Source organism: Mus pahari, chromosome 7 (genome assembly GCF_900095145.1).
Source record: "Mus pahari chromosome 7, PAHARI_EIJ_v1.1, whole genome shotgun sequence".
Lineage (NCBI taxonomy): Eukaryota > Metazoa > Chordata > Mammalia > Rodentia > Muridae > Mus > Mus pahari.
The window spans coordinates 106,938,571-106,952,431 of record NC_034596.1 but is presented as its reverse complement, the minus strand read 5'-3'; the positions used below and the strand labels follow the sequence as shown (position 1 = coordinate 106,952,431).

The following is a 13,861-nucleotide window of genomic DNA, read 5'->3' as shown; positions in this document are numbered from 1 at the left end:
CAGGGCTAGCATGGTTGGGGTCTATCTCCCAGTGTAGGGCTGGGCACGGGCACCGGGCAGGGCTAGCATGGCTGGGGTCTGTCTCCCAGTGTGGGGCTGGGCACGGGCACTGGGCAGGGCTAGCATGGTTGGGGTCTATCTCCCAGTGTGGGGCTGGGCACGGGCACTGGGCAGGGCTAGCATGGCTGGGGTCTGTCTCCCAGTGTGTGGCTGGGCATGGGCACCGGGGCAGGGCTAGCATGGCTGGGGTCTGTCTTCCAGTGTGGGGCTGGGCATGGGCACCGGGCAGGGCTAGCATGGCTGGCTGCAGCTGTGCCTCTCTCTGCCCCTCTGTTCCAGCCGTGTGTAAACAAGGATGTAATTTGCTCCACGGGGGATGCACTGTGCCTGGGGAGTGCAGGTGAGCACCATGCCTGCCTTTCCCTTCCTCACCAAGCTGCTGTGGAGCCTGCGGCAGCCAGGCCACCCTGCGGGCTTAGTAGGCCATGCGGTAGGTGCTTCATGCCAGGTGCCCGCCATGCAGGGAATCAGATGCTATGGAGTTGGAATAGAACAATGCCCTTATAAAGCTTGTGACCACGAAGGGGGCAGTGTTGTCCTGAGCATGTGACATGTCCAGTGACATTTTCTCCATGGGACAGCTAGAAGGGGACAAGGAAAGGTAGCCAGGTAGTCACATCACCAAGAGGCAAAGGCTAAGGGGTGTGTGTGGTGTGTGTGTATGTGTGTGCATTTGTGCATATGTGTATGCGTTCATGTGCGTGTGCGTGTGTGTGTGCGTGTGTGTGTGCGGGTGAGGTGATCATGTGTGTGATGTGCGTATGTGGTGTGCATACATATGAACACTACATAAACATGAGGAGTCGGGTGTCCAGGCGAACACAGTAGGAAGTCACCGTGGCGTGCTAGTGGGAGAGACTGACATGTTTCTGCAGAGAGAGGCTTAGGGGGAAGAGGAGCCCTATCAAGAGAGGCTGAGGAGAACCACACAGCGTGGCAGTAAGGAAGAAGGTATATAAGAGAGTGATGGGCCATTGGGGTGGAGGGGTGGGCTGGTCCTGCAGACGTTCTTGGGAATAGGAATTTGATGATGACTTTGATTTAGGAGAGAGAAAGAGAGGGTGCGGTCAAGCGGGAACTGCAAACCTGCTAGCTTGAGCCACTAAACTGTGGCTCTGTGGTGGCTGAGGTAAGGATGACTGTCAGAGAGGCGGGCTAGTGTGTGCAAAACAGGGCGCACTGGGCAGGCCTGGCCTTAAGGAAGCACAGTGTGTGGCGATCGGGTATATTTACAGCCCAGTGGTCAGGTGGAAAGGAGAAGCTGGGAGTGGTTTGGCCTGAAGCACTTGGAGGCACGTACACAGACAGGTAGGGAGGATGGAGGGGGTCCTGCAACCCAGAGCAGAGTAGAAGCCATTGGGGCTCATGAAGGTGATGGAGGTAATGAGGTCAAGTTAGGGATAGAGGATAGAGGGGGGCAAAGGTTGGCACCCTGGGATGTGTGAGTTGGGAGCGTGAGGGCCCAGGGGGTTGTAGGAGAAGGGTTGGAGATGAGCTTCTCAGGCTAGGGGAGCCACAGCAGTAGGCCTGCCAAGGCCCCCCTGCCATCCTGGCTCTCACTGCCCCTGTGCCCTCTGAGCAGTGGGTATACCTCGTGTGTGTGGGTATACCTCGTGTGTGTGGGTATACCTCGTGTGTGTGGGTATACCTCGTGTGTGTGGGTATACCTCGTGTGTGCTTTCGGATGAGGACGACGAGGGGACATGTACTGTTCGGTCTGGAGGGGACGACCAGGGAGTTGGGGTGTTGAGGTGCCTGGGGGGAGTTGTATAGTGGCATTGGTGATGTGTTCAGCAGCTAGGCTGGTCCCTGGGCAGAAAGAGATGGGTGTGCAGTGGAGACATCCCCGGTGCCACTTGCACAAGGTGTGGTTTCAGACAGGCTTGGCAGGACTCAAGGCAGTGCAAGGAGCACCTGTCCCAGGAGCCACATCCAAGGAGGGAGATGGGGGTGGGACAGGCAGCAGAAATCGTCCATCCGCACAACCCTCTGCCCGGTGCAGTCTTTCATAGCCTGGCTCTGAGCAGTGTACTGCAGTTGGACGTGGGTTCTGGGCAGATGTGCCCCACTGGTGGTAAACACAGGAGCCTATTCTTAACCCCACACTCACTCCGTAGCCCAAGGTGTATTTATGTTATCTTGACGGCATCCCTGAGTGGTCTGCGCTGGAGGGAGATGAAAGATGAGTCAACTTCCCTCAGTGCAGGAAGGCTGTGGGGTAGCACACAGGCAGGAGGAGCACTGGGGAGGAAAGCAAGGGTAGGGGGCGGTAGGTGAGTGCCACCCTCTCCCAGGGCCAGAGGGTGAGGCCAAGTGGCCTCCTGCTGTTCAGAGCTCAGGTTTCAGCAAAGGACACCCCTCCCCAACCGGATGCTACTGCGGAGATGGCTGTGCTTTCCTGCCACCCTCCCCAGGCCCTGGAACGGGCTGGCAGGAAAGCCGTAAGGTGGGGTCTGGTGTGGGATGGCCCGCCCAGGGTGGAGAACCTGCCCTTGGGACACACAGGGTCTGGGCTCAAAGCTAGCCTTGGTGTTCCCTGGTGGATGACCCAAGGCTAGTCACAGCCCACTCTGCCCCTCCACTCCCCGTATCACCTGGAGAGAAGACTCCCAAGTAGAGATGGGGTAGGCCTGCTGTGGACCTGCCTGGGACATTCCGGGCTGGACCCTGGAGCCAGCCTCAGTTTCCCTATGTGAGCCTGGGTGAGCTGGGCTGCTAAGTGCCTGTGTGCGTGGCTCCAGGGCAGCTCAGGAAGGGCTGTGGTTTTTCCTTCTATAAAAATAACTCCTGTGGCGGGTGTCAGCGTGGAAGTGACGTGGCCTGCACGTCATTCCTGCCCCACAGGACCTTAGCCTTTAAGGAAGAGGCCCCCAGAGTCTTGTCCAGGGCCCAGAGGGCAGCCTTACTGGAGCCCTGTACTCTCTCACCTGCTGGTTCTGTGCTGGCCACCTACTTATATCCTGAGGGACTCCTCAGAGGCTACACTAACCCCCAGTGTGGTCAGAGCCAGGTCGTGAGATGACGTCCTCTGACGAGGTCTTGGGGTCTACGTGTTGGGTTCAGCCCCACTCAGTGTGGCGCTCCCACAGGGCTGGCTGGGCAGCCAATGGATTGGACTGGCCTAGGAGTCAGAGGAACCTCTGCCCTTGAGTAGCAGTGAGGATATGGGCGGCACCCAAGGTCACAGAGCCCTTGGACCAGGGCAGCTAGGCTCTCGCCTGATGCCTCTTCATCCCTCTCAGATCCCGGGTGCTGCTGTGTCCCAGCAGCACCTGGTGAGCACACCTGGCACTGTACCCCTGGACCTCCCCCGGCTGGGCCTTCCTTCCAGGCGTCTGGCTCAGAGCTGAGTCCTAGAATAGCTCAGGGGGAGTGACGGGACAGCTGGGCAGACCATCTCAGCCAGTGGCCGGGAATGCCTGTGACAGCGAGGCTGGCCAGCAGGCCGTAACCCCTGCTTGGTTCAGAGCTGTTCTCCGGGGCCTGAACTAATGTGCCCGCCTCCCGTACCCCTTCCTCATCTGCCCGGCTGATGGCCTCGTCGCTCGGTCCCCCAGGTGCAGCTACGGCTGGCAGGGCAAGTTCTGTGACGAGTGTGTCCCCTACCCTGGCTGCGTGCACGGCAGCTGTGTGGAGCCCTGGCACTGTGACTGTGAAACCAACTGGGGTGGCCTGCTCTGTGACAAAGGTAGAGATGGTGGGCAGTGGGCAGGGCCAGGCCTTAAGCTCTGACACTGGGCCCATCCCTGAGAGAGCCCTACCCTTGTGCCCAGACCTGAACTACTGTGGCAGCCACCACCCCTGTGTCAACGGGGGTACCTGCATCAACGCTGAGCCTGACCAATACCTCTGCGCCTGCCCAGATGGCTACCTGGGCAAGAACTGCGAGCGGGGTAGGTTGGGATGATGTCTCTCGGGGAGCCTGGAGGAGGGAGGCCTTTCTTCGCTGCCTGTACCCCCCCACCCCGTGAACTCTGGGTCTGGTGGGCTCGGGGAGGTGGGCTCGAGTTCCGTGGGTATTGCTCCACTCATGTTCTGATTCTGCAGCTGAGCACGCCTGTGCCTCCAACCCGTGTGCCAACGGGGGCTCTTGCCACGAAGTGCCGTCTGGCTTTGAGTGCCACTGTCCGTCGGGATGGAGCGGACCCACCTGTGCACTCGGTGAGTGTCTGGGGGCTTCACAAGGTAGGAGTGGGCAGCTCTTAGGGGTGTGGACGGAGTGGTTGAATCTGCTGCAGAGTAGATTGTGACTCCCTGCTGCAGACTGAGACCCCGTGTACTGCATCCCTACTCACTGGCCACACCCCATGCCCTCTGTCCATGGGTCTACACTAACCAGACATGATCCCACGTTCACTGGCCATGGTCTGTACCCGTTGACTCCATCCTCTCATTTGCTGGCCACACCCTTACCTACCTCTCTCTCTCTCTTTCTCTCTCTCTCTCTCCCTCCTCCCCCATGCAGACATTGATGAGTGTGCCTCTAACCCATGTGCAGCGGGTGGCACCTGCGTGGATCAGGTGGATGGCTTCGAGTGCATCTGCCCGGAGCAGTGGGTGGGGGCTACGTGCCAGCTGGGTAAGGGCTCCCTGGGGGGCTGTCTGCATGGGTTGTGTGCTGTGCATGTGGCTGCTGCTGTTGGCACTGCTGGGGCTGCGGGCGCCAGGTGCAGGGCCCAGTGGGTGAGTGGGGCCCGAGCCCCACAGCTCCCTTGTCTCGTTCACAGACGCCAATGAGTGTGAAGGGAAGCCGTGCCTTAATGCTTTTTCTTGCAAAAACCTGATTGGCGGCTATTACTGTGATTGCCTGCCGGGCTGGAAGGGCATCAACTGCCAAATCAGTCAGTATGGGTGGGCGGCGCTGGTGGGTGGGGCTGGGGAAGCACAGAGGGCTCCCCTGACCCCGCCCACGTGCCCTTCTGCCTCCAGACATCAACGATTGCCATGGGCAGTGTCAGCATGGGGGCACCTGCAAGGTAAGGAGGCTGCCAAGTCTGGGAGGGTGGGGTGTGGCTGGAGGGGATGGGGAGGTTGTATGAGGCTCGCTCACCCACCCACCTGTCCACACGCCTAGGACCTGGTCAATGGGTACCAGTGCGTGTGCCCACGGGGCTTTGGAGGTCGTCATTGTGAACTAGAGTACGACAAGTGTGCCAGCAGCCCCTGCCGCCGGGGTGGCATCTGCGAGGACCTGGTGGATGGCTTCCGCTGCCACTGCCCACGGGGCCTCTCTGGGCCGCACTGTGAGGTAATATCCTAGAGGGGCTTTGGTGGGAGCCACCTCACAGTATGCTGGGAACCCTATCTGGGAGAGTGCTCTCAGCATCACCAAAGCCAGGCTTGTCCCTTGTCTCAACAATATTATTTGCTTCACTCCCTCTATGGGACCATGCAGACAGGGAAGCCTGCAAGAAGGACCCCCAAAGGCAGAATCGCGTGGGTCAAGGGTGGGTCTGGGAAGAAGCGGGTGACTCTCCTCACTGCTGCTGCCCTGACCCCTATTGGGTGATCTCCCTTGTCCTGAGCAACACATGGTTTTGCTCTGGCCTCGTGAGCTTCTTAGTGGCCCGTGGCAGAGGCCTGGCTTCGGGTCCCTGGAGCACAGTGGTGCTGGCTGTAGGAAGGACGACCTCTCTTGGCTCTGAGGGCAGCCTGGCAACATGGGGGTCAGAAGCTGGCCTTCCTGCCGGCAGGAGGAGCCAAGGCCGGATGCTGTCTGTGGGAGGCAGGGGAAGCTTGGCTGCTATGGAGGCGAGGGCGGCAGGAGGGGGCTGGTGGCCCACAGGTGTTTCCGTCCAGCTGACAGCGCTCGGACATTCTCGGGTGGGCGGGAGCTTCAAGCTCAGCTTGGCACCAATGGGTCTAAGGCAGAGAGGCCTGGTTGTCTGTATGAAACAGTGCCTCTGTCTAGAGCTTGACACTCACAAATGCATCCCCCCACCTTACCTGCAGGTGGACATGGATCTCTGCGAACCAAGCCCCTGCCTCAACGGTGCTCGCTGTTACAACCTCGAGGGTGACTACTACTGCGCCTGCCCGGAAGACTTCGGAGGCAAGAACTGCTCGGTGCCCAGGGACACATGCCCTGGTGGGACATGTAGAGGTACGCACGCGATGCAGCCCTTCAGGCTGGGTGGGTACCCCGGTGGAGATGGGTCTGACCCCTGTCCATCTCTTAACCACAGTGATCGATGGCTGCGGGTTTGAGGCAGGGTCCAGGGCACGCGGTGTCACGCCCTCTGGCATATGTGGCCCTCACGGGCACTGCGTCAGCCTGCCCGGGGGAAACTTCTCCTGCATCTGTGACAGTGGCTTCACAGGCACCTACTGCCACGAAAGTGAGTGGTGTGCAGAGTTGGTGGGGTGGGGCAAGCTGGCCAGCCACAGGGACAGCTTACCTAACCTCTCCCGCAGACATTGACGATTGCATGGGCCAGCCCTGCCGCAACGGGGGCACGTGCATCGACGAAGTGGACTCCTTCCGCTGCTTCTGCCCCAGTGGCTGGGAGGGCGAACTCTGTGACATCAGTGAGTCTGCACCCTTGCCTTACCTGGACTGCCCCCACTGGCTAAGGCCTGGCTCCACCCCTGTGTCCTACTCAGCACTGCGTGCACGGGCCTGAAGTCATGGGGTGGAATCCCAGGCTCCCATGTGCTTGGGCCCAGCTCTTGCTCTTCTCCGTGAAGCCCTCCCCAGCGCCGGTGACCCCTGCTGACCGGCGTCCTCCCCCCAGATCCCAACGACTGCCTCCCCGACCCCTGCCACAGCCGCGGCCGCTGCTATGACCTGGTCAATGACTTCTACTGTGCCTGTGACGATGGCTGGAAGGGCAAGACCTGCCACTCACGTAAGTGCCTGGGGTCCCTGCAAACAGGTGAGCGGAGGGGCTGTCTGCCAGGACCCTGCTGGGGTCAATATGGCCTGCCTGCTGAGCGGCCACGTGCTTGCAGGCGAGTTCCAGTGTGACGCCTACACCTGCAGCAACGGCGGCACATGCTACGACAGCGGTGACACCTTCCGCTGCGCGTGCCCTCCGGGCTGGAAGGGCAGTACCTGCACCATCGGTAAGTACCCTACCCAGGCTGCCTGCATGCCCCAACCACGTTGGGGTCTGCCCGGGCACCGCAAGTCCTCTCCTCTCCCTCCCTACAGCCAAGAACAGCAGCTGTGTGCCCAATCCCTGTGTGAATGGCGGCACCTGCGTGGGCAGCGGAGACTCTTTCTCCTGCATCTGCCGGGATGGCTGGGAGGGCCGCACCTGCACACATAGTAAGCTGGAGGGTCTTCAGGTGGGGGAGGCCTGTGGGTCCTGCTTAACTTCACCCAACCCTCCCTCCCCCCATCCCTCCTTCCAACTTCTAGGAAGACCCACCCCTCCACCTGCCTACCTCTCACATCCACACTCCGAGACTTGCTCTGCCACTTTGTAATTCAGTCTCTGTGCCAGATTGCAGGGTTCTTCTACCTACCCTGATCCATCACTCCGTAGGCTTGGGCTCCTGCTAAGACATAGGTCCCATTCCAACTATAGCCCCCACTCCTGGTGGCTTCCCTTGGGGCCCTGAGCCTTCCTCGTACTTCTCCACTGGCTGTGCCAGGATGGTATGGGCAGGGTATAGTGTCTACCCATGAGCCTCGGACACTGAGATGCGCCACAGAGGTGTTCTGGGCAAGAGTGTGCTGAAATAACCACCCTTGTCTTTCCCCTTAAATCCAGACACCAATGACTGCAACCCTCTGCCCTGGTGAGTGGCGGCCCAGGAGACTGGTGGGGGGCAGGGCCCATCATGGGGGACCCCTTATGGCCACCCCTCTCCCTTGCAGCTATAACGGAGGCATCTGTGTCGATGGCGTCAACTGGTTCCGCTGCGAGTGTGCGCCTGGCTTTGCGGGTCCTGACTGCCGTATCAGTAAGCAGCCTAGGTGGATGGAAGGGGCTGGGTTTGGGGGCTTTGTCTAGGGCTCTCTCCTGACAATCTCAGTGTTCAGTGTCGAGAGCCGGGAAGCATAAACATCCACATCCTGATAGGGACGTGGCCGTTGCCCTCCCTTGCCTCCCGTGTGCATGTCTGCATCCTATGAGAGCCTAGTTCCTTCCTGAAGAGCCAGAGTTGCATCTTGGGAAGAGGGAGAGGGGCTACAGGGTGGAATGCTCCTGCTCCCTCGGGCTGGGCGGATGCCTCTGTGTAGGTGGCCACCTCAGAGTGGAGCACAGAGGCCCCTGCGTGCATACGCACAGCACAGACACAGTAGAGGAGGGTGAGGACCTGAGAGTTAGAAGGCTTCAGACGGGCAGAGACAGCCTGAGTAGCTGTGCCTCAGGTGGCCTGAGGTATAGCCTTCCAGCCCCCTGCCTCGCCCACATGCTGGTCCCTGGGTGGGGTGCGCACCCCTAGGAACACAACCGCTCTCCTTGCAGACATTGATGAGTGCCAGTCCTCTCCCTGTGCCTACGGAGCCACGTGTGTGGATGAGATCAATGGGTACCGCTGCAGCTGCCCACCAGGTCGTTCTGGCCCCAGATGCCAGGAAGGTAGGCTGTCTGTGCCCGTGGTCAGGGCGTGGCCAGATCCAGCGCTTGGGTACTCTGTCAAGCCTCCTCCTTCTCACCACAGTGGTCATATTCACGAGGCCCTGCTGGTCCCGGGGCCTGTCCTTCCCGCACGGGAGTTCCTGGATGGAAGACTGTAACAGCTGCCGCTGCCTGGATGGCCACCGGGATTGCAGCAAGGTGGGGCCAGCCCCTCCTCTGCCCCTCTTGCACTCTGACCCTGAGTAATCTGAGCTTTTAGGCTCACCTGGCTGATGCAGGGGTGGGGGTGTAGGTTGATAAGGCTGCCTGCTTCTGAGGGCCATCCTAAGGGGGTGAGCTGGGAGGGTCTTGGGCCCACCTCTCTGTCCACTCCCAGGCTCTGCCTGGCTCTTTCTGTTTTGACAGAAAGTCCTTTCTGGAGTGGAGTTTTGCCCGCCTCCCTAGGGCCCCTGGGTGGTAGAGACACTGACTTGAAACTTACTGACTGGTTGATGTCTTCTCTCTGTGTGCTGCCTGACCGTGCTCCGCTCCCATGTGTCTCCTGGGCGTGTCTCTCTCAGGTATGGTGCGGATGGAAGCCTTGCCTGCTCTCTGGTCAGCCCGGCGCTCTGAGTGCCCAGTGCCCCCCAGGGCAGCAGTGTCGGGAGAAGGCCGTGGGTCAGTGCCTGCAGCCACCCTGTGAGAACTGGGGGGAGTGTACAGCCGAGGAGCCTCTGCCACCCAGCACTCCCTGTCTGCCAAGGAGTAGCCATTTGGACAACAACTGCGCTCGCCTCACACTGCGCTTCAACCGTGACCAAGTTCCTCAGGTAAGTGACCCCGGGGGACCCAGGATTCCCAGGCTTACCCCTAGAGTGATCGTTTCTCTCTCTCTCTCTCTCTCTCTCTCTCTCTCTCTCTCTCTCTCTCTCTCTCTCTCTCTCTCTCTCTCTCTCTCTCTCTCTCTCTCTCTCTCTCTCTCTCTCTCTCGGCTCGGCTCGGCTCGGCTCACGTAGGTCCAGAAGCCCATGGCTGTGCAGATAGATGGCTCACACTAGAAAGCGCTGAGCCTAGGCACCGTTGGGCAAGAGAAAGAGTGGGTCCAGGCTGGGCTGCTAACGTGCCCAGTGTTCCAGGGGCCTAGACTGCAGGGGTGCTGGGGGATAGTTCCTGTTTCTGATGTGTCCCAGCCTCACCCTCTGGATGTTCCCAACTAGCCTGCCCGTTCCCCAGAACGGGAGCTTGGAACTCATGGTGGCCGTTCCAAGCTCCTCCCACTGCCTCAGACAGACTGGGTCAGGAGCAGGGTAGGCTCCCCGTCAGCAGAGACAGATCTTGGCCCTAGACCCCACTAACCTGTCGCTTACCTGCCCAGGGCACCACCGTGGGCGCTATCTGCTCTGGAATCCGAGCCTTGCCTGCCACGAGAGCGGCGGCACGTGACCGCCTCCTCCTGCTGCTCTGTGATCGAGCGTCCTCAGGGGCCAGTGCCGTGGAGGTGGCTGTGGTGAGTGTGGGTGGTGACCTGAGCTGAGCTGGCCTCTAGACCCTCAGTGACACTCTGGCGTCCGGCGGGGCAGTGGCAGAGTTGAGGACAAAGGGGAGGCACTTAACATGGTGGAATGGAGACCCGGGGCAGTGGGAACTGAGATAGGAGCCAGATCTGGCGTCGCTCTGGGCACCTGTGGTGATGGCGGGGTGCAGTGTTCAGAGAGGGAGGAGAAGAAAAAATGGCTTGGGTGCAGGTTGGGTGCCAGCGCACAGAAGAGAGAGAGTTGTGGTGCTGTTGGTGTTGTTTGTGTAGCTCTTCGGGTGCAGGTCTGGGAGATGAGTGACCTGAGAAAGACCAGCAGTCCCCGTACAGGATGCAGGGGTTTGACAGGGGCAGGGCCAGGCCCCTATCTATCTGGCGGGCGCATCTCTACATCAAGATCCAACCTCACTGAGCTCCCCGTTTCTTGGTTTCCAAGCCCCGTCAGGTCCTTGCGTGTGTAACGCAGCTCTGAGTCAGCTCTACCCGTGGCAGCCCTCTGTACATCTGGCTAGGACCCGCTCAGAGTTTGGGCAGTGGCTATGACAGGGATGTAGGAAGGGTACCTTTGGGCTGTCCCCCAGTGTCATCCTCTGCCACAGTCTTTCAGCCCTGCAAGGGACCTGCCTGACAGCAGCCTGATCCAGAGCACAGCCCACGCCATTGTGGCTGCCATCACTCAGAGAGGAAATAGCTCACTGCTGCTGGCTGTCACCGAGGTCAAGGTGGAAACAGTTGTTATGGGTGGCTCTTCCACAGGTAAGCTGGGGGCTCCCAGACTCAAGACCAGTGGGAATCTGCAGGTGGATGTTGCTCAGAGGGAAGAGGTGCCTGCTGCCACCCAGTTCCATTCTGGAGACCAGAAGAGTCCCTGCTTGGCCCGTGTGGACACGGGATGTTTACCTCCTCTTCTTCTACCCAGGTCTGTTGGTACCTGTGCTGTGCAGCGTGTTCAGTGTGCTGTGGCTCGCCTGTGTGGTTATCTGCGTATGGTGGACACGAAAGCGCAGGAAAGAACGTGAGAGGAGCCGGCTACCACGGGACGAGAGCGCCAACAACCAGTGGGCCCCGCTCAATCCCATCCGCAACCCCATTGAGCGGCCAGGCGGCAGCGGTCTGGGAACTGGAGGCCACAAGGACGTACTCTACCAGTGCAAAAACTTCACACCGCCGCCCCGCAGAGCAGGCGAGGCACTGCCCGGGCCAGCTGGCCACGGGGCTGGTGGGGAAGATGAGGAGGATGAGGAGCTGAGCCGTGGAGATGGGGACTCCCCAGAGGCAGAGAAGTTCATCTCACACAAATTCACCAAAGATCCCAGCTGCTCCCTCGGAAGGCCAGCCTGCTGGGCTCCAGGGCCCAAAGTGGACAACCGTGCCGTCAGAAGCACCAAGGACGTGCGCCGTGCTGGCAGGGAGTAGCCAGCCTGGCGGCTGGCACCCAGAACCCTTGCCGGCACCACGCTGCCTGCAGGACCATAGGAGGCCAAGGCCGTGTGCATAGTTTCTTTATTTTGTGTAAAAAACAAAACCAAAAACAAAAAACAAATGTTTATTTTTTACGTTTCTTTAACCTTGTATAAATTATTCAACGGCTGTCGGGCGGAAAACAGCGGAGTATTCTCGGATCATTGCTATTTTTGTAAAGTTTCCGTGTCTGCACGCACTGTGGCAGGAGAGCAGGGCGTGCGCGCGCGTGTGTGTATGTGTGTGTGTGTGTGTGTGTGTATTCTCACCAAGTCGTATAATGTTTGTTACCACAGGCTGTCGCTGTTTACAGATTCTTCTTTTTTATTCCTCATTTGGGTTTCTCTCTAACTCGAGGCCCAAAAGCCCACGAGACCCATGGGCTGGGCCGTGGCTCTCAGTGAGATCTGTGGCTTTCAGTGTGGCCTGTGGCTCTCAGTGGGACCTGTGGCTGACAGCATGGCCCGAGGCTGTCAGTGGGACTGTGGCTGTTGTCTTAGCTGTAGCTCTCGGTGGGACCTGTGGCTGTCCGTGGCACCCATGGCGATTGGCCCAGCCTATGGATGGCAGTGGGACCCATGGCTGTCAGGAACATCTGTGGCCACTGGCTTGTGGCTTGGCTGTTCAGTGACACCCATGGCTGTAGGTGGCACTGGCTGCCAGGCTGGCATGCTGTTAGTGGGACCCGTGGTGGCCTGTGTGATGCCAGTTACCATAGCTGTTGGTGGCGCCTGTGGTTGTCAGTGGGGTTGGCGGTCACTGGCGTGGCCTAAGGCTGGCACGTAAACCTGGCCCATGCCTTGGCTAGCCCCTCCAGCCTGCTGTCCTTGCTTCCTCCTGCCCAGAACTCTCCAGAGATCTCCAACTGTGCTTTCAGAAGTGCCCTTCCCAACTGCTCGGTGTCCCTCCGGGGACAGTGGCAGTATTGAAGCTTGTGACAAGTGCCTTCACACAGTCCCCTCCCAGCTGTCAGCGTTTGCCGTGGGCACCAGGCCGCTGCCCACCTGCCGGCCCCGGCCACCCTCCCTGTGAAAGTGCATTTCTGTAAATATGTACATATTAAATGAATCACTCTGTATATTTGATTTAATAACTTAAACGTTTTGGCCTCCCTGTTCTTTGGGTGCTGTTCCTTTTCTCTATGTGCAGTTGGGACATAGGTAGAAGTGGGACATGGCCTGAGGGTTGGGCCAGGGGTTAGGTGGCTCTGTCGACCTCAGTGCGCAGTGGGTGACTTGGGCCTCAGACACTGCTGGAGTCCTACTGTAGTAGTTGACACCTCCTGTAGTAGTTTGGTGGAACCCTCCTGGGGAGTAGGGTTTGGGGAATGTGGGTACCTGGCCTCCTAACTCTATAAACATAGGTAAGAGAGGGCTTTATGAAATGGGACACTGCTCTGCAACGATGAACTCACAAAGTCCAAGAGACCCCAAGTCTGAGAGAAGGAAGCCCGAGGATACCACAGACTTCTGGCCAGTGCCCTCTTGTCTTTATAGCTAATGTGGGAACTAAGGGGTAAGCAGAAGTGGCCTTGGGGCTGGGTGTTGGGAGCCAGACCTGGAGCCAACTGCCAGCTTGTGCACAGGGTGTTTGCCCCCTCTGGCAGAGGCTGGCAGACAGTAAAGAGCAAGGCCGGCATCCACAGCTCTGCGGAGCAGAAAGATTGCTTGGCTCTTGAGGGGAACTCACCATACTTCTTGCTGGGTAAAAAGCTGGTCTGGCTCCTGCCAGGGCTGTTTCCGGGGATGCCTTGTGCTGTTTCTCTATACTGCAGTGTGATGAGGCTCTTCAGAGCAGCTCTAGACCAGCAACAACACTCGAAGGCACTGGGCAGTCCGCACAAGCCTGCGGAGGAGGAGGCGTGTCTTCATCCTGACTCGGTAAGATCTGAAAGTTACGTGCCCACCATTACACTGGCTAAAAAGCACCCCCTAGGCTTCAAGTTTCTTCGTAAATGATAATCTGAGGCCCTCGAGGGCACGATGGAAATGAGTATCAACCTCCCCTGTCCTAGAATGCTGCCCACCGGTCTCATAAATGACTTTATAAGGTCCTTGAGCAGACTACGGCCAAGACTCTCAGACTGATGGGAAGCCCGGCCTGTGAGCAGCAGCCTGAAGGACAGACTGCAGAGAGACCTGCACACACACGTTAGGATTCTCAGTCACCATCCATAGAGCAAGGCTGCTCACCATGCCCAAAGCAGATGCCTCACAAGAAGTGACAGCCAGAGAAACCACAAAAAGGAAGCTACATGGACCGCACGTGAAACAGTGGAACTAGGAGATGACCA

General features: G+C 59.2%; 1 protein-coding gene across 2 annotated transcripts in view; it reads left to right on the top strand.

Annotated features, from left to right (window-relative positions):
* The window catches only part of Jag2 (jagged canonical Notch ligand 2), a 22,101-nt gene extending 9,455 nt beyond the window's left edge, over window positions 1-12,646 (top strand). Inside the window, exons 5-26 of one of the 2 annotated variants that reach the window (XM_021201672.2) lie at window positions 340-400; window positions 3,618-3,748; window positions 3,834-3,953; window positions 4,108-4,221; window positions 4,526-4,639; window positions 4,788-4,901; window positions 4,990-5,036; window positions 5,135-5,308; window positions 6,013-6,163; window positions 6,246-6,398; window positions 6,475-6,588; window positions 6,795-6,908; window positions 7,012-7,125; window positions 7,214-7,330; window positions 7,779-7,806; window positions 7,886-7,971; window positions 8,481-8,594; window positions 8,677-8,792; window positions 9,155-9,403; window positions 9,949-10,080; window positions 10,707-10,863; window positions 11,027-12,646. In XM_021201672.2, coding sequence (XP_021057331.1) covers window positions 340-400; window positions 3,618-3,748; window positions 3,834-3,953; window positions 4,108-4,221; window positions 4,526-4,639; window positions 4,788-4,901; window positions 4,990-5,036; window positions 5,135-5,308; window positions 6,013-6,163; window positions 6,246-6,398; window positions 6,475-6,588; window positions 6,795-6,908; window positions 7,012-7,125; window positions 7,214-7,330; window positions 7,779-7,806; window positions 7,886-7,971; window positions 8,481-8,594; window positions 8,677-8,792; window positions 9,155-9,403; window positions 9,949-10,080; window positions 10,707-10,863; window positions 11,027-11,523 — 3,017 coding nt within the window. In that variant the 3' untranslated portion in view covers window positions 11,524-12,646. The remainder of the gene's footprint in view (window positions 1-339; window positions 401-3,617; window positions 3,749-3,833; window positions 3,954-4,107; window positions 4,222-4,525; window positions 4,640-4,787; window positions 4,902-4,989; window positions 5,037-5,134; window positions 5,309-6,012; window positions 6,164-6,245; window positions 6,399-6,474; window positions 6,589-6,794; window positions 6,909-7,011; window positions 7,126-7,213; window positions 7,331-7,778; window positions 7,807-7,885; window positions 7,972-8,480; window positions 8,595-8,676; window positions 8,793-9,154; window positions 9,404-9,948; window positions 10,081-10,706; window positions 10,864-11,026) is intronic. The other variant, XM_021201673.2, reaches the window with a different exon arrangement.
* Window positions 12,647-13,861: the final 1,215 nt, after the last annotated feature.